Source organism: Microtus ochrogaster, chromosome 4 (assembly GCF_000317375.1).
Source record: "Microtus ochrogaster isolate Prairie Vole_2 chromosome 4, MicOch1.0, whole genome shotgun sequence".
NCBI classification, from domain to species: Eukaryota; Metazoa; Chordata; class Mammalia; order Rodentia; family Cricetidae; genus Microtus; species Microtus ochrogaster.
This window is the reverse complement of record NC_022011.1, coordinates 32129872-32150142: the sequence shown is the minus strand read 5'-3', so window position 1 is coordinate 32150142 and position 20271 is coordinate 32129872. Positions and strand designations below refer to the sequence as shown.

Sequence of the window (20271 nt, the reverse complement as noted above, 5' to 3'; positions counted from 1 at the left end):
AGGAGTCTAGATAGGCACCTCTGTTTGTAAACAAACCAACACAGGAGTCTAGACAGGCACCTTCATCCGTAAACAAACCAACACAGGAGTCTAGACAGGCACCTTCATCCATAAACAAATCAATACAGTAGTCTAGACAGGCACCTCCGTCTCCTCACAAAAACTAACTCAAATGAGAACATAGACCTAAATTTCTAGAAAGTAACACACAAAAAAATTTTCAGATCCATAAACAAAATCATCCCTGCTGTCTTTAGTTTCCTTCACAGCTGCTTACCAATCCCTGTGTCTGAAAACTGCACCCAAACCCCCAGAGGAGATTCCCTGCTCTGCTGACCTCACGGGTGGGTCTGGTGCACATCTTGTTTCATGACCTTTTCTTTGTTCTAATTATAAATTCTCACAGAATCTCTCCCATGGTAGGACATGCCATGTTCCTAGCCTATGGTCACTTACATTTGACTCAGACTTAGCCACTGCTTATTCCCTTTGAGACAGGCTATGTTTTGCATTTATCATTATTTATACAATAGTTTTATTCACAATTAACAAAAATTGGAAGCAACTAAGACACCATTCAGCAAGTGAATGCAAAATTAAACTGTTATATCTAGGCAATGAACTATTATCCAATGATAAAAATTAACCAGGGCTGGAGAGATGGCTCAGTGGTTATTTGTTTTTGCTCTTGTAGAACCCTGGAGTTGAGTTCCCACAACCCACATCAAGTGGTTTACAAGATCAAGGACCTGACACCTTCTTCTGGCCTCTACAGATACCCACATGCATGCACACAAACACACCTACACACACAAACACACCCACATGAGGAGGGGGATAAGCCTAAAGAAAAGAAAGTAGCCATCAGGCCATAAGAAGACATGAAGGAGCTTGCGCGTATTCGTAAGTAAAGTCGGATCTGTAGACTCTGACCATAGGCCAGAAAAGGTAGTGCTGGGAACCAGTCAGAAGAGAGGGAGGGAGTGCAGACAGAGCACAAGCAGTTTCCAGGACAGTCACTCTACCCTGACATTCAATGACTCTCTGCCACACATCTGTCTGAACTCGAGAGATGGGGCAAGTAGATGAGAGCACTGTACAATCGTGAGGGGCCACACATTAGGCCTGCATTGTATACCAGTACCTCCAACCCCAAGAGAGCAGAGACTGAGCAACCACTGGGGCTTGCCAAGTTGAGAATGACAGATGACACCCAGTATCTCTTCTGGCCACTGCACATGCACTTAATTCCTTCCCTATGTGTATATGTGGTGCGTGCACTACCAGGAATGTGCCCTACCAGGAATGGCCCTCACCTTGGACTTTGGTGGTGATCCTGAGCTAATGTAGGTCATGGCTTGTTCCCAGAGCCCCAATGTGGTAAGAATATAGAGAGAAGAGGGAGGTAAATGGTATGAGACAATGTACCTGTACAATGTAAAGATTTGTCACTGGCATTGGTTTAATATAATGCTGATTGGCAAGAAGTACAGGTGGGGCAACCAGACTAGGAGAATTCTGGGAAGAGGAAAGTAGAGACACAGTCGTCATCCAGACACAGGAAGTAAGATGAGGATGCCTCACTGAGAAAAGCTACCACATAGCTAAACACAGATAAGAATTATGGGTTAATTTAAGTTGTAAGAGGTAGTTAATAATAAGCCTGAACAATATGCCAAACAGTTTATAATTAATATAAGCCTCTGTGTGTTTCTTTGGGACTAAACAGACAGCTGTGGACCAGTGGGACAGAAACTCCCGTCTACAGGTAGATGTGTGGCATAGGAATATTCTGGATCTTTTGGCCTATGGCAGAGCCTGAAGGGTACAGAGCTAGGTGGGGAAATCTAAACTGAACTCTGGGAGGAAGAAAGGCGGAGAAGCCAGTCAGCCCCACGGGAGACAGACGCCGATCGGAACTTTAGCCGGTAAGCCACAGCCACATAGCGATACACAGATTAATAGAAATGAGTTAAATTAACATGTAAGAGTTAGCCAATAAGAAGCTAGAGCTAATGGGCCAGCAGTGATTTAAATAATACAGTTTCTGTGTGATTATTTCAGGGCTAAGCAGCCAGGAACCAACAAGAAGCCTGCTGCTACACCTTAAGAAAAAATTAAGTCTATTTAAAATTTTTTTTCATAAACTAAAACTTCAGATCCTGTGTTTATACTTTCTTCTTTCTCTTTCAATAGATTCTGCTGATCACCCACCAATGTCCTGACCGGAAAAGCAAAAGTGTGGTCTTGGGCAGTGTCTAGGTGCTCAAGGGATTCACTCTCTGCCCCAAGCCGCTGCTCCTAGCACTACACTCAGGCCGTTCACAGTTAGGAGGCCCCGGAAGCTTGGCTCCGGTCCAGATACAGTACCTGGAGGGAGGGTCTCCACACTCTGTGCTTTGTCGTCTCCATTGCTGTGGTGAAGGTCTTTCTTTTTAATGGAGTCGATGTCATTCCAGTCATCCTGGGGAAACAAAGACAGTGAGTGAGTTGTCTGTCTGCTGGCTCACCTTCACCCACTTCAAAGGCTGTATCTCATGATGCTGTCACCCTGGGGCACTCAACAGTAAGCAGGGAGTGCTCCCAGCACACAGGGACTCAACAGTGAACAGGGAGTGCTCCCAGCACACAGGGACTCAATAGTGAAAAGGGAGTGCTCCCAGCATAGAATCATCTTCAGAAGCACTCTAGGGAGAGAGTGGGAGGCGATCTCTGTGGGAACACTTGTATCTCCTCTGGCTGTGACCTGACCACACACCAATAGAAAGATCACTCCGAATTCTGAAATCCCAGGCTCTGTGGTGAGTACCACAGCAACTATGTGCTGAGCACAGCATTGTCATGGTGGACAAGTCCTGGGACCAAGGTAGGAACTGGGAAATTTAGAAGGTTTGGGTCTCTGAGCTCCTAATACATCAGAGGACACATTAATCCTACTGACAGTAAACCAAAAGCTCACAGGGGACTGCCAGGGAGCCAGCCTTCAGAGTAAGACATAAGCTCTGGTGGAAATTATTCCACCCATATGGGCAAGCAATTGGCTGTCATTTATCAATATTAAATCAAACTAAATAACAGCTCCACAGCCACACAGCTTAATGCATTTTCCACCCACTTCAGTCTGATTTCTGCAAATAAAAAGTGCTTCCGTGTATAACCCAGATAGGAAAACTCCCTGAGCCCAGCCTTGGGGAAGACCACTTCTGGAGCAAAGATGCTAGGCAGTGGGAACCTTCCCTGGCAGCCCCGCCTGCTCTCCATGTAGCCACACTCCTTGAACTGCCTGCTGTGTGTGTGCTGTGTGTGTTCTGTGTGTGTCTGCTGTGCTGTGTGCTTGCTGTGCTGTGTGCTTGCTGTGCTGTGTGTGCTTGCTGTGCTGTGCTGTGTGTGCTTGCTGTGCTGTGCTGTGTGTGCTTGCTGTGCTGTGCGTGCTTGCTGTGCTGTGCTGTGTGTGCTCTGCTCTGTGTGCTTGCTGTGCTGTGTGTTGTGCTGTGTGTTTGCTGTGTTGTGTGTGCTTGCTGTGTTGTGTGTGTTTGCTGTGCTGTGCTGTGCTGTGCTCTAAGGAAGATTTCCTTGAGCTTTGGTGAACAGACATATTCTTGCCAAACATTACTTGTCCTGCCCATAATCTGCCTTTAAGGGAAGTCATCCTGTCCTTGGCCCCTCCCCTCTCTGAAGTCTTTCCTTCCTCCCATGGCTTCTGCAGTGCAGTGATATGGCTGGGTTTATCATGGGAAGGGCATGTGGGGGTGAGGGGAGGGGGATGATGGACACACTGACCCCCTTGCTCCAAACCATGTCCCGAGCCAGCCCCGCCCAGCAAAGCTTCTTTCTCAGCCTCCACTGGCTCCCAGCACTTTTTGCTCCACATGGTAACAAATGTTTTCACATTCATCTGGACCCTATTTACAAATTTTCTTGGGGCCAGAAGATTCTAAATGATACTTGTAATCAGTTCTTCTGATTATTGGATTATAAATAAACTTTCAACCCACCACTGGTGATGATTATGCAGTGACTCTAGAAGCGCAGCGGCCTGTGCTAACTACAGCTGTGCAGTAGGGGAACCATTAGACACTAAAGCAGCCAGCTATGGCACCGCAGGGTTGCACAGTGCCATCTTTTAATTAAGGGTCCATTTCTACTTCATAGCGGGTTTGTCAGATTTTATGACTAATAATGCTTCCCCCTACCAGGGCCTCTGCCCTCTCACATAGTCTGGCTGCTGGATCAAGCTATTTCACCTTGAATAAAACCAAATGCTGATGCTGTCTGTGGAGCTGGTGGCTCCAGTCAAACCCTAGTCTGTGGCTGTCACATAACCGACACATCCAGGTCAACTATCATCGTTTTGGTTTTTTTTTTTTCTTCCCAAAATACACTTTCTTCCCACCCATCCCCCAACTTCCCCATCTACTGTGTCTATCAAAACCCTAATTCTGGATGGGTGGATTAGCAGAGTGAAAGGTGGTATGAAGAACAGATAGCTCAAGGCATTGGTGGGGGTGGGGCCTAGGAGAGGGCACTGTCAGGGAATAGCTATCATGCACCCCACCCCTCTAGTGAAGTAAATCGCCAGGGGCTCATTCTGAACATGTCATTAAAATACAAAAATATTTTTCTGAGGGTCAAACAGGACTGCTTTGTAGTGGACTTCCACTCAAAATCCCCAACAGTGAGGAGGAAGAGGAGGAGGAGGAGGAGGAGGAGGAGGAGGAGGAGGAGGAGCCACAGCCTGGGCTATCCCCATAGAGGGACCATCTATGCAGGCACTGAGAGCGCTGTGAATACAACCATCACCAACCACACTGTCAAAGACCAAGTTGAGACACATTCTGAACCCAGAGTCCAGAGGGCTGGAGTCCAGGCTAGGACATCTACCGTGCTACCTTCTAAATGAGGTAGTTTCCCTCTCCATCAGATAAACCACTATAATGAAGGGATATTGTGGAAACTTCTTCAGCCAATAGCTTTTAAGATACTGGCCCACTTTGGGCATGGTCTCATGTACTGTAAGTGCAGGTGAAAAGCATGTGTGCCCCCCCCCTTTTCTTCTATATTTGGTTCCAGGTTCCAGTTCCCAGCGCACGCAGAGGACTGAAGATTCCCTCTCTCCTTCAAGCCTATAAGCTATGGGTTCAGCAGGCACAAATGGCCTCTCCCCCCATGCTGTATGAACTTGGACTAGAGCAGAGGACCAGCAAGCACTCTGGGAGGGCTCTGGGAAAGATTGTGCACTGTGTACAGACGTAAGTTTCAGGGAAACCCGAGGGAGGGGAGCAGTAGGGATAGGGAGGGGCTCAGGCATGGGCAGCCCCCAACATAAAGAAGAAGACAGGTAGACAATGGCACCTTGAAGTTGTTCTAAAAACTCCTCTTTGAAGAGGCCAGGCCAAGTGGTCAAGATACAGATGCAGTATAAAGAAAGGTCACACTGGACAAGTAAGTCTAGGATAGAGAGATGGTCAAGTCTCACCAGGAAAAAAGAGATCAGAGGTGGCACCAGGAATCCAACTGAACACCCTGGACTAGTGAGTGAGGCAGGTGGCTCTGGTCTGGAAGCAAGGCGCACCTATGAAGCCCTGAAGGAGGAATCTGGAAAATGGGTGGAGTTCAGGGACACATATATCATCCATGCTGCCCTCAAGAAGAGACCACAGGTGGGTGAAAGTGGAGCATGAAGGGTCAGTACTGAGAAGCAGAGCTAAGAGTCCTAGCTTAGAGCCTGAGCCCAAGCCTGGGCTTCTAGGCAGGACCCAGTCAGTGATAATAAAGTCTCACTAGCACTGAACTTCAAAACTGGGAGTCTGTGTGAGCTACCATGACCTCCTGTGGCTCAGGTTTTCTGTCACTGGTGGCCTTTTACACGAGCTACTTATTACAAGCACAGAATGTAGCATGCAAGACCTGCAGGTCCTCTGTGGTCACAAGTACTGTTCATATTCCTTTGGTGTGTCCTTGGCAGTGTGGTGAATGCCTGATGGTGAATGTAGCTAGAAAACACGTTCCTCCACTGGCCAGCCATGATACTTTTAGCTAGACAACACGCTCCTCCACTGGCCAGCCATGATCACTTTAAGACTCCTCATATCTGCAGGCACTAACAGCACACCTCATCCAGCAGCACTGTTCTAACATGAAAATGTCCTAATGTCACCATGTGGGGATGCCCTGTGCTCAGGGCGCTTGCATCCAGGCTGGAGAGCAGGCACTGCTTCTCCTGCTAAAGTCTGCTTAGTGGTGGGTATATGCCCGTGAGGTGGGAGCAGGAACCACATGGTTTGTGCCATGTTTGTAACAGGCATAAAAATATCCCTCTGAAGAAAAGAGAAAATAAACAGGCTGTTTGAAATCTCCCCCCACCGAAACATATTTAGTCAATGTTAAATCATCTCAGTTACTAGACCATATGTCAGGCACAGAACAAGTCCCCAAAATACTCCTGAATGTCGGGTTCCTCAATGTCACCTGTCAGCATCATTTAGAGACTATTTGGTAGTTGTCACTGAGGCTGATCAGAGCAGCAACACTTGTGTTTATAAAAAGCCAGGTTTCCAGATTCTGAAAGAGGCACTTACTCAGATGCTCCATACCCACTGAGGGGCCATTCAGCCAGAAGCCAGGCTCTCAGAGCATATCAGACCACACCTCCCACAGCCAAGCTCTTCCACCAAGGGACCCAGAGGGACTCAGGGACTATTGGCTGCTTCTAATTCCTTGGGGTGGGTGTTCTACCATGGTGGAGTGGAAGAAAAACCACAGGTTCTCCCAGACAGGGGGAAGCACCTGCTGCCCACTGTGTCAGGGCCTCACTTTGACTGGGAGCTACTTTTCTTGTTGTGACCAAATACCCGTAAGCAGTTTTAGTGGATATAGTCCATCATGGCAGGGAAGGCATGGATGGGACACCTTGTGCTAGGGGTGACAAGAACAGAGGCCACCTGCTCACACCTCCCCAGGGAGCAGACACAGGACACAAAGAAAGGCTGGGTTGTATTTCCCAGGGCTGCACTGTAGAGATACACTTCACCATCTCCTGAAGTTTTTACAACCTCTCAAAATAGTGCATCAAACCAAGCAAGAGACAGTGTCCTGGGGGTCCACAGAGTCTGGGAGAGGCCCTGGGCAGGAGGATCACACTGTACATTACAGGTTTTCCAACACAATCTCTGCACACACTGATCGCTCTGCCTTAGAAAGCAATCTGAGCTTCATTTGTGGTAAAAGGCCTTCTGGGAGCATAAGCTGGGCTAAAGAAGAGGGGCGGCCCTCCTAACCATCACCGGCTGTGGAGGGGCAGCCTGGAACCACAGTCATGCTTGACAGATGCCTGTTCCATCTCTGAAGCCGGTTTTTTTTTTAATTTATTTATTTATTAAGGATTTCTGCCTCCTCCCCGCCACTGCCTCCCATTTCCCTCCCCCTCCCCTGATCAAGTCCCTCTCCCTCATCTGCTTGAAGAGCAATCAGGGTTCCCTGACCTGTGGGAAGTCCAAGGACCGCCCACCTCCATCCAGGTTTAGTAAGTTGAGCATCCAAACTGCCTAGGCTCCCCCAAAGCCAGTATGTGCAGTAGGATCAAAAACCCATTGCCATTGTTCTTGAGTTCTCAGTAGTCCTCATTGTCTGCTATGTAAGTCCGGTTTTATCCCATGCTTTTTCAGACCCAGGCTAGCTGGTCTTGGTGAATTCCCAAAAGATCATCCCCATTGTCTCAGTGTGTGGGTGTACCCCTCGCGGTCCTGAGTTCCTTGCTCGTGCTCCCCCTTCTTCTGCTCCTGATTTGGACCTTGAGATTTCTGTCCGGTGCTCCAATGTGGGTCTCTGTCTCCTTTCATCGCCTTATGAAGGAAGCCGTTTTGTACCACACACAATGGAAAATAGTCAATCTTCCGGTCTCACCATGAAGGGATGGCACTGGGACACCTCTGAGGAACAGTAAGTACCCACACCAGTCTTCCGAGCCCACACAGACAGCTCAGAGCCTTCACTGGGATAATAGCCAAAAGACATCAAAGTGTAGGAATCAGGAGTGGAAGGGAGGTGAAAAACCGAGTTCTTAGTCTTAGTCCCAATGGCTGGTCCTAGTCAATCACACCGTGAGGGCGGGACCTGGCTGGGGTCTGAGAGGTCCCAGATAGCCTTGGGATGCTGCTTCTCCCTTATGCTCAGTGCACTGACCAGCTTGTGGAGCTCTGTCCTGCTCAGATGGGCAGAGGGTAAGATTCTACTGTGACATCTGAGTTAGTGTGCTTTATATACATACACTCAGTTAACCACAAACAACAGGCACGTCGTGTCAAAGGTCATGTGTGCATTTGCTTTACTATGTGTGCTCACAGGAAAGCTGCTGAGGAGTAGCATGGGCACTGATCCTCTGGAGTACTACAACCAGCTCCACCATGTAACCTTGCTCACACACACTAATTTGGCAGAGTACCCTGCACGCTCAGCGCGCAGATGCTGTCAAAGCTCTTTTATCTAAATGTTCTCAGCCACACACAAGAGCAATGGCTGCCAGCACCCCAGTCTGCCAGGTCCCGAGACACACTGGAGAGGATCAGACTTGTGCTGGTCTATCTGTCACCTTAAGCGACTCTGGCTACATCCTTGGGCCTCAGTTTGCTAATATACAACACAGAAATTAAACATACTCTATCCTTTCTCCATAAATGGCATTCTGATGGGGTCAGCGACTGCAAGGCAGGATACAACCTAGATCACACTGAAGACCTGCACTGAGGAAGCCTTTCCTCCTTGCGCAGAGCCTATGCAGGCTACCACAGCTATTATACGTCCTCCTGTCCTACTCTGACTTGTCTTTAAAAGAATGTCCACTTCTACAGTCGTCTCTCCCAAGTACATGACCCATGAGAAAAACACACCAGACAGCACGAGGGACATTCTACAAATCCTTGATTGGGACTCATAAATAAATAAGCAAATGAGTAAATCAAATGCAAAAAACACAGAATGAAGTGTAAGAGGAGTATTACAGCCAAGAGGAACCTAAAAAGGCGAGGATTAGATCTTGTGCCTTGGCCACGAGAGGATCAAGGTGCCACAGGGCCATGTTGCAATGCCACCTTGCTCCCAGTAGGAGCCACCAACCACACGATTCCTTGTCATGGCTTGGCTCCTATACATGGTACTTCTCTGGGCAGTTGTGTGGACGGAGAGGGAAAAAGTCTCTAGGTGACATGCTAGGAGCCCAGGAACCTAGGGGGTCGGGTTAAAACCTAAAGGAAAACGTGACTTCACACACTATGTCCAAATACACACTCCTTACGAGTCACCACACCTAGGTGTGCATCTGAACACAGAGACAATTAAATAAAGTGAAAACTTTAATGAATAAAATATCCATATTGGCATCCTATGAATGCAAGAACTGAACGGTGAGAATGGGAATTCCGTACAACATCCACAAGTTCTCCAAACCTAAAGTTTTAAACATTGTAAGTACAATGCTCATATAGATCTCATTTACGCAAAGAGAAGTGGTTCCTAGGCCAGTATCTGTCCTCTGCTTACGTCTGGGCGGTGGGGTCCCTGGACATTCTGAATGACAGTTTCAAGCAATCATGCTCCCATCCCCCTTCAAAGATGCTAAGACAAAAATCTCTTGAGAAAATGCTGAGTTACTCAATGCCAGCCCCAGGAGACAAGGAGTGGGGCCTAGGAGTGACCTATTTCACACTGTGACCTTTCTAAAAAGAGCAACTGGTACACCCAAACCATGGCCAATGACATCCACAAGGGGCCCGTAGATGGCAAGTCACCTTGCAGTCCTGTCCCTGCATGCAGGGGCAGTGGCCCCAGGATACGGTGATGGAGTTCATGGCTGAGCTGGGCATGATCCAGGCTTGGCATCCATTCTCCTCCTGTAAATGGAGAGCCTGCATAGATAGCAGCCTGGACAGCTGCTTCTCAGCCTCGATTCAGCTTGTTCTGGGCTTCCAGCTCCAGCCACAGCAGAACCTCTCACATTACAGAAGTGACACATGTCAGAAGCTTGACTAGAAAATGTCTTTCACATAAAAAAGGAGGGATTTTAGCAAATGCTTCCCACTGTGACTCATGCTAGTCAATCAAGCCTTAAAATAAAGTGAAACTTCCAAACAGATGACAGCAAAGTAGTGGGAAGGCTCTGCAGTCAGACAGCACTGCACCGTGTACAGCCAAGGGGGAGGGCAGCAGCAGAGGGCACAGAGCAGGGGCAGGGTCTCCCCGGCTCTTATGACCATGGCCTTACGCGTCACTATTCTGCACATTTCACACCATGCGGCGTCCTGCCCTATTCACCACCAAGATTCTGTGTGTCCTTGTCAGCTTCAAACATCCACAAGGTGTCCCATTGTGTCTTGGCTGATCACACCTTGCTCCAGTAGGCCATACCTTGTGATGGGCCCGGCTTCTACATCATGGTCCTTGCCTGGCTGGTTCTGTGACCCAAATAAAGACCTGCAGACTGTGCATGTGCCTTACAGAGTATCTCTGAGGGGGAAAATGAGACTGGGGGGAAGAGCTAGGAGCCCTGGGAGCCAGAGGTTAGAAACATGAACACAGACCACCTCCCTGTTTCCCACAAATCACCATGGAGCAGACACCCACAGGAAAGTCCAGGGAGGCCATTCCAACAGTGAGTAGAGAGGACGGGTGCTTGAAATGCCCACTAGTTCCAAGCTGGACCTGGTTAGTCCTTCAGAAGAGCACCCTCTTCAGAGAACCCAGTATTTTCCCTATGGAAGCATCAGTTCTATGGAGATGCTCGAAGACAGAAGTGGGCAGTGTCAGGAGGGGAGAGGGGCCATCCCAACACTGCTCATGGAGACAGAGCAGAGCCAGTATATTCCAGTGGGGGTCACAGCTAAGGGGCGGAGCGGGAGAAGGTGCATGTGTACTTGGTACAATGTGGCTCCCGTGAACACCATGATGCTCTGCAGCCAGGTGGGAGACAGAGGAAATGTGTGAAAACACTCACAGCAGAATGAGGGTAATCCTGAGAGTCTTCCAGAAAGATGGGGGACACAGCGGAAGAGAGAAGCAGACATGAGACAGGCTCTACACATCAAAGACGGCCTGCACTAAGAAAAACCACGAAACCTCAGGGAGGCTGTGGGGGGGGGGTGTCATGGAGGGGCCTCAGTAAACATTTAAGTTCTGATCAAGCTCAGCTAACACAGCTATTTCCCTCATCTAGTCTGGTCTTTCCATGACTAAACACAAGGTCTTTATTCACAATGGGCCTGAGGCTTGCTGGCCTCCTGTTCCTGATGAGGAAGCACAGGGTGAAAAGTGGCTGATTAACAGGAAAAAGTGGCTGACACAATGTAATCACTGGGAAAAGTGGCAGATACAATGTAATCACCAGGAAAAGTGGCGGATACAATGTAATCACCGGGAAAAAGTGGCAGATACAATGGAATCACTGGGAAAAGTGGCAGATACAATGGAATCACCAGGAAAAGTGGCAGATACAATGGAATCACTGGGAAAAGTGGCGGGATACAATGGAATCACCGGGAAAAGTGGCAGATACAATGTAAGCACCAGGAAAAGTGGCAGATACAATGGAATCACTGGGAAAAGTGGCGGATACAATGTAACCACCGTAAAAAGTGGTAGATACAATGTAATCACCGGGAAAAGTGGCAGATACAATGTAAGCACTGGGAAAAGTGGCAGATACAATGGAATCACGGAGAAAAGTGGCAGATACGATGGAATCACCGGGAAAAGTGGTGGATACAATGGAATCACCAGGAACAGGATCCACCACATCTGATCCAAAGGCTGCCTCTCCTGAGGGCCAAGCGCTCCTGAGGCCGTTACTCTCTGTACAGTGTTCACATCTCCTAAGGGAGTGACCAGTGAACCCCAACCCTAAATACAGGAGCAGTTCTTTCTAGGTAGCCCTGAGACAGGGCCTTACCTCCCCTTCCAGGTCTACCTACCTTCTGCCCAGTTATCACAATGAACTAATGCCAAATAAGGAACACATTCTTTGCACAAATACTACAGTATTGCTTATACAAGTAGAGAAGAAACTTAAAATATTCTCCACTAAGCACTTGATTTATGTTACAGCCCCTTAAGAGGATATTATGAATTCATTAAAAATTATAATGATAAAGACCACATCAAATATGCAAAATGCTATGTTAAGCAGGAGACCAAATTTTATGTACACAATAAAACAACTATGTAAAAATACGCACCCATATGGACTAGCCTGGAATGAGACTCAGGGAAGTAGAAAAGCTCATGCTGGCTGAGAAAGCTGGGTGGTGTTTCCGCTCTCCAACTTTCTTCCATGTTCTTAAATTATTCTCATGAATAATTTTTAAATCCAGCACAAATATGTTACGGGTGGAATTATGAATCTACATAGTGCGCAGCGTTACTTAAGCAACAGAAGAGCTGGCCAGACCTGGCCTAAGGTTGCCAACAGTGCCTGGCTGGAGAGTGGTTTCCGGAAATGCAGTGAGCCCAGCCTCTCTGCTCCTCAGGTGTAGCCTACACAGTAGTCCAGAAGCCAAAGGACCCTAGGAATTACGATAAATATCCAGAAAGCCTTACAGCCTGGACTTCAGCAATGCTGGGCTTGTCTCTTTTTGGTAAATGCCACTCCCCATAATAAACCTGTTTTCTTCCAACAACTGGCCAAGGAGAGACCACATCAGCCTTGTAAGAACATAGTCATTACTATGAGTTCATGGCCATTGCCAGACTAAGCCTTAGAGATACTAAGCAATGATGCCCTGCAAGCAGTCACCACTGGACTAAGTGTCAGAGGAGCGCTGGATGCTGACGTCTTTACAGGAGGCTGGCCACGTGCAGAGCCAGGTGCTCCCACCATGGTTCAGTGAGAACGACAACACTGCCCCCCTAAAGCTCCTGCCTCTGAACACCCCACCTGCTGGAACTATCAAGCTCTTGGTCTGCCCTTTAGTCAGTGTGTGATCTTCACCACACCTCTGGACAGTACCAGCATCCCATTCAAGAGAGGAGAAATCTGAGACACAAAAGAATTGAGGGCAAACGAGTCTATCGTGAAATCAAGGCTGCCTAGGCCAGGGTGCCAGCTCTGTTCCCATCACAGGGGCAGTTCTGGATGGACTGGCTGATCAGATCACGGTCAGTCTGGTCATGCTGGCCAGAGCCTGGGCCACAGCTGTTCTGGCAGCACAGGTCTTCTCATTATTCTCAGCAACTTGGGATGCTGTGACCTACTCATGCCTGTCTTGAAAGTCACCTCCGTGGCCACACATTATCATGTCTGAGCCTCATGAGGCACCAGGGTGACCTGCTTTACAGCACTCAGCTTTGAATAAACTCAAATTCCTGCCCCAGGCCAAGAGCCATGGGAGTCATCCTTTCCATGTGTGGTGGCACTGGAGGAATGGAGATGACACCCATGATAGCAGCAGGGAAACGTTAACAAAACCCACAGAGCTGAAGCCACAGACCCACATTTGAGTGCTCAAATAAAGTCAGAAGTCTGCTGCCCGCGATCTGGTGTCTGGCATTAAATCCTGAAACGCTTCATGAAGAACACTGGTTTGGAGCTATGAGCTGCAGGTCAGAAGTGGCCGTGTTTCTTTGCCCTTCCTCCATGGACAGCTGAGGTGAGAAGCTGGATGTGGCCTCCAGGGCAGACTATGCTGCCATGTGGAGAGCTGGAAAGTGGTGCATATGTTGTGGCTATCTTGGATGAGGAGCAGGATGGCGCTACCAACTACAAGGCTATGGAAGGAGACCCAGCATTACCCACATCTAAGGTGGTTTTCTGGGTGGCACAGATAACTAGACATGGGTGTGACACGAAACTGTGCAGGAAGTCGCCAACCACAGCTACTCCACAAGCAGAAGCAGGACCTAGACTGCCAACAGCCAGTGCCATCCACACAGCTTAAGACAGCAGCCCCACTCTGGGTTCTGCACTCTTCTGGAAATGGGGAACCAGGAGAGTTGGTGTGGAGCCTGACGACAGTCTTTAGGTGCAGCTGCCATCTCATGTGACCAGCTGGGAGGAAGAGGCCAGAGGCTCTCATCATTCGACCTCTGAGCTGTGCTGTGTGAACCTGGCCCCCTTGGCACCTTTCCTGAACTTACGCTCTTGTGACTAAACGCAGACGAGCTAAGTCATCACACAGAACGTCTACAACCTCCAGGTACCACTTCTAACATGTGCCACATGGCAGGAATGCCAGGTGCTGCGCCTCCCATGGCAGAAACCCAACACCAAGAGGAACATTCCTTGCCTTGGCATGAACGCTGGTGGAAGGAGGTGAGGGAGAGCCGTTAGGGGTAGTGGTGGTCATGGAACACATAAGTCACCTGATGGGTGACCACTGGGTTCCAAAGGCATTCAAAGACAGCCTCCCCTGTGTCTCTTAAAGGTCATTTAAAAGGTCAGCCACCTTTCCAGAGCCAGGAAGAAAGGGAGACAGACTGCCTACAGGAAAGTGGGTGACCTCACTCTTTCTCCTCAGACTGATACATTTAGCCATACTCTGCCCACAACCAGAAGTTTACCACATCAAACTAGCAGTTCATCACACCTCCAACCATAAAATTATTTTGCTGCTACTTTATAACTAATTTTGCTACTGTTATGAATTATAATATAAATATGTTTTCCCATGGTCTTAAGTGACCCCTGTTAAATGGTCATGCAACCTACAAAGGATCATGACCCACAGGTTGAGAACTGCTGGCCTAGTGGGAACCAGACACTGGGCAGGGTAGTATTCTGAGGTCACAGTACCTCATATCCTGGAAGTACCAATAGAAAAGCAGAGTGGCCTCCCTCTCCCCCTTCAGGAAAGCCTAGTGCATCTGAATCTAACCAGATTATATCCAACTAGTTTCTTCAGACTGCAGAAGGCAGAGCAAGGGCTAAAGACAGCAAGTAACCAGAAAAATTCCCATCATCCCTGGGCTCACTAATTCCTGAATGCCACTTTTTCCTGATGTCTCTGGTGAGCTCCAGGAGCACTGAACATTCCAGCCTCAAAGCTGGAGAGTCGGGCAACATTAAATGGAGAGAGAACTGGCTGACAGAATACGAGTCACTCCTGTGTACAGAGCTCACAGGTAACTGCTCAGGGCAGTGGGAGGCACTGACCTGCACAGACCAGATGAGGTCAGAGGGATACTAACAGGGGCTGCCCTGGACGCTCTGCTTCAGCCACTCAGCACCCACAGCAGAGGAGACCCTGGCCAAACTCACGGGCCTGCCCTGTGGCTCAACAGCCAGCTGCAGGAGAACTCAGCCTTTCGAAGCTAAAGCCCAAGGCCAGTCCCCCTTATCCTTCTGTTCATGCCTGTGTAACAACCCACCTGTCCACGGGCTTGCCAACAGGCTGATGGCACTCTACCTTTATCTGTAAGCAGTGGCAAACCAAGGGCTTCTTGGAAGAGTCTGGATGGGGCCTGCAGATGCTGGTTCACAACCTGATTTGGGTCTATCTGCAAGAAAAATGGCCTGGACACTTTAACAGGCCTCAGCCTGTAACAGCGGGGAGCTGCCCAAGATGGGCAAGAAAGCAGGTGCTGCCGAGGGCGCTGCTACAGACACTGCCCTTCTTTCTGCTACTCCAGAACCAGGCCCCTGCCGGTCCTCACTCCCTGGGTCACACGCACCACCCAGAAGGGGTAGGTCTCTCTGCTTTTCCGATCAGCAGCCAATCCTCCATAGGAAGCAATCACGTCTGCCTCTGTGGCTACTCACCCTGTCACCCCCATACACCCCCAGGTTACCCCAGGCACTATGCTAGCCCTCTCCCCCAGCCAGCAGCTGGTGTCCTCTCAACCAGCACAGAGGTTCCATTCAACAGGCATCCTTGTTCTAATGGACCTTTGTCTACACTTTGACACAGCTTTCTCGGTGTGTACACATGTGTGCATGTGGAAGCCAGAGATCAACCCTCACGTCCTTCTACTTGAATCTTTGAGAGAGTGTCTCTTACTGACCTAGAGCCTGCCCAGCTGGCCAGCAGAGTCCAGCAATTCAAAGGACTATAAGCATGTACCACCACAACTAGCCTTCTCATATGGGGTCTGGGAATTACCCCAGCTTCTCACCTAGTACAGCAAGTGCTATACCAACTAAGCCACCTCCTCAGGCCTCGCGAGAGACTAGAAATGCTCTTCTAACGGCCTATAACCCACCCCCCGGTGCTCTTCTGTGTAGCCTGATTTGGGGTTATAAACCCTGTACCCCTCAGAAATGGTGTTTCATAGAAAGACTTCAGGCCTCACAAAGCCATGCTCTGCCCATAGCTGGGAGAGTCCTACCAGCCCCACAGAGGAGGCTCTGTGTGGCTATACAACCTGTAACACTTGTGGGAACGGAGATCTAACCACTAACACTCCCAGTTCCCAATCTGTTCTTAAAATACATGGAACTGAGAATTTATCTTAACCTCTGAACTAAGTCATCCTGAAAAACCTTCCAGATGGACTCTATTCTAATTTCAGTTCGTGGACAGGTCACCTGCATTGATCACTGGGGACGGGTGGCCATGACATCAGAGACCTATCTCCTAAAGGTCACAGCAGAAAACAAAGACCCGACTCAGAGAGGGTTCTGGACAGGGAACCGAGCCAGGGAGAACTGGCACCCAACTTCCTGGCAGAACCTCAACCAAAGCCAAGTGATTTCTATATAGAGAGAAGCAAGCTCCCCTGGACCTGAACTCAAAGCTGGACAGAGCTGCAGCCTGCTGGGGGTGCTAGAACAAAGCCCCAGACAAAGGTCCAACAGCAAAGGCTCTTTTAGTTGGGTTCAATCAGGAGAGGCTGTAGTCATACTAAATAGTATATAACCACGTGGTTCAGGTCTTGAAGTTAACTCACAGCCCAGAAGATATTACTTGAATCTGGGAGGCTCAAACAGCACAAGTTTATCTTTCATAGATCTGGGCAGCCAAGGCCTAAGGGTCACAGGGTTGGTACCTTGGCAGCTGAGATGTTTGCTCCAGGCCCCTGTCCCTAAGCCTGCAGGTGGCTGTCTAGTCCCCATATCTTCTCATCACTCCCTCTATGTGTCTCAGTGTCTAAGTTCCCCTTTTATAAGGACACCAGTTACATGGCTTAGAGCCACCCTGATGACCTCATTGCAGCTACATTTCTTCTGCAAAGACCCTGTCACCAAATACAGCCCCATTCTGAGGTCCTGGGGATTAGGGCTCTAGCCTTTATTTAACCACCCCAGAGATTTTTCCCAAGGGGACAGACTATATGAAAAGACAGTCCCAGGGACCTCCCTTGGCTTTGGCTTCCTTCCCATCCCCAGTGGCTTGATCTTAAAAAGCCTGGTGATTCTGGCTGTGGACCAGCCCTGGGAGGGCAGGTGCAGAGGCCAGTACGCTCAAGGGACCACGCTCCCTCTCTGTGCAAGTGTGCCCCACACAGAGACGAACACAGCCCCATGTCACTGAGGGTCTCCACCCGCTTGTTTTCTGCCAAGACTGAACAGTAAAGTATTTCAAACGTTCAGAATACACTTTTCAGTTTCAGGAGGAGGTGAGTTCTTGGCCCAAGAGCTCCACAGACAGTTACTATTCAATTTTGAGTCCCAAGAAGCTAATCTGTCAGAGACTTATTATTCTCCTCGAATAATGGATGAGAAAAAGCCCATTTTGTTGTCTTTAATAAGTTAGACACTCAGGCAGACAGACCCACACAATAAATCTGCATATGTGCGTAAGAGGGGCTGGGCTCCGGGGACTTTTATTAACGTATCAATTCCAGACTGGAGGCAGAGGCCAAGTGAATGCAAACCAGAGCCTCTGGGGAGCCTGGGCCTCCACCTAACCCTGCTGTCAGCCGTGCCAGGAGGCCTCAAGAACAATGGATGTAATCTATCTCCTGGGGTGGGGAGCAGCCCAGACAGCCTGAGCTCACGGGCTGACAAAAGGAACTTCAGACAAGACCTCTGGGTGGTGAAAGCAAGCAGGGGAGGGTTGGAAGCAAACTCAGACTGGTGATTGGTGGGTTCAGAAGGCGTCCTCAGACAAAATGGGTATTATTTTTCAAAAGAATAGAACAAGGTCGCTGTAAAGCCTATTTCTAAATAGAAAGTGCTGTGGGTGTTGTTTTTGCTTTCCTCTGATATGTAGAAACATGCTTACAAAAGAAAGGAAAAGGACAAGCCAAGTCAGGTCCTAGTGGGTCCAAGGAAGAGCTACAAGCTGTACTGCTCCTGTATGCTTTATACACCCGTATCTAAGGCAGCCACACAAACACCCTGTGGTGAGGGAGACATCAAGGCTCTCTGCTGTCGGTTCCAGGCAGAGTGTAGCTTCTCGATTATATCATTTAAATTTAGCCCACTAAAGAGATTCGAGAGACAGTTCATACTGTGACGGTTCAGGCATGAGAAGAAGATAACATTTGCCCACCCCAGGGTCAGTGTGGAGGCAGCAGGCACAGGGGAGGAAGGTTCAGGAAAGAGAACAAAGAGTCCCCTCCTGGGTGTGTACCAGGAGCAGGGGATGCTGAGGGTGAGAAGACAGAGGACGTAAGAGATCAGGACTTAACAAAGGACCAAACTCAATGACCTGGCTCGCAGATAACCTGTCTCCCTGGTCCCCTCTGGAGATGCACGAGGCACAGAGCCTTTCAGACTTCTCACCAAACTCACAGCAGCACAGGTTTGATGCAGAAACAGTCAGCACATGGAACGAGGCTCAAAGAGCACCGTCTGCCTCTACTCACGGAATGTGCTCTGGGCTTACTGTCTGTGTCACAACTTTTAACGGGAAAACTTTGCCAAGGTGTCTGGACAGTGTGTGAGGTTCCTGCCCGACATTTGCTGCAGTGAAGCCAGGAGGCCATGCCTGAATCAAGGGAGCAAAGCTCTCCCTATGGGTGGGTGGGTGGGTGGGTGGAGTTGAGCCCTCCCAGCTTCTGCTCACAGACAAAGCCACACATGAATTATGAACTCCACTCTTGCTCCTGGGGTCTCCCAAGCCAGGGAGCTCTGTAACACATTCTCCCTGGACCACTTTACAGCTTTCCTGCCTGTCAAGGAAATCGTTGCTTTACAAAGGTATTTTAACAAGCTGTCTCCATGGCAATCTATGCTGACATTCCTTTAGTAGGTATCATCTGGAGCCTCCTGGGACACCAAGGTGGACACAGACCACCATCCTGGCCATATCTAACCATGCTAGGATGCAGCAGTAAAATTCTGTGAGAATACAATTCCACTGGTCTTCTATCAGGAAGATATTCTAGAACATCCTACAAGCTGCAGAGGGACCTGACCCCATATCTGGCTGTGGCTCTCAGGAACAGTATCATCAAGGAAACAGGCCTCCTTGGGACTCTAAGGAGGCCAGAACCTGCCCACTTAGAATGTTCGGTTTTGAAACAAACACAAAAAGCATAACTCATAAATATTCAGAAAACTCAAGCCCTCTCTGGTAGGCCACAGGAGCACAAGTGTCAAGCCAGAAAGTATGCACAAATGGCCAGCAAGCAGACAAGAATATCCTGTTAACAGCAGGCCCCACTCCACCCATGAAAGCTGAATCTTAGCAGTGGTGTGAGCTACGCTGCGCATCCATCTTACCCACGACGGAGAGGTCACTCAAGGTTAATCCACCTGCCCCAGGTTCAGCAGCCAAATGGCAAAGCTGACTGGCAGTCCCCAAACATTAAACCACACAGTCTATGCCCAGAAAGCATTGACACACCTCAAAGCTTGTTGGGAGAGTACCACACTGTGCTGCACAGGGTGGCATAACCTCAATCTGGGTGCAGTGCAGTCATAAACAGAAGAGCCTTTGCTGAGCTCCCAAGCCCCACGGATGGGGTATCACACCGATGGAGAATACTACCACACAGACATGTACCTTGCCAGATGCCATAAAGAATAGTCTTCCACATATAATACCACGTTTGTGAGAGACAGGCTGCCTCTTCACCCAGATATTCCCATGGATGTGTAGAATTTATGACCACAGAACTTGCCTCAAGTCTCTTCAGGACCTGACTGCCAGCTTACCCACTTTTCCTGGTTACAAAGCCTGAGCCACCTTCCCTCAGCAAATGCAAGCAGGTACAACCATACCTGTACTCCCAACCATCTCTACACCTGAGTAAAAATGTCTTTTTATTATGGTGTCTTGGTTTATAGTAGAAGCAAGACACACATGTAGGAAAGAGAATTGGCCAGGAAGAGAGGAGACAGCCCTGTCTAATATGGGTATCTGCAGAACCTTCTCCTCCAGGTCCCCTGTCCACAGCAGCACC

The 20271-nt window shown here is 48.9% G+C and overlaps 1 protein-coding gene across 1 annotated transcript in view; it reads right to left on the bottom strand.

Annotated features, from left to right (window-relative positions):
- The window catches only part of Galnt2 (polypeptide N-acetylgalactosaminyltransferase 2), a 134091-nt gene that overhangs the window by 64064 nt on the left and 49756 nt on the right, over positions 1-20271 (bottom strand). Inside the window, exon 2 of the mRNA XM_005345870.2 lies at positions 2371-2464. Within this exon, the coding sequence (XP_005345927.1) occupies positions 2371-2464 (94 nt within the window). The remainder of the gene's footprint in view (positions 1-2370; positions 2465-20271) is intronic.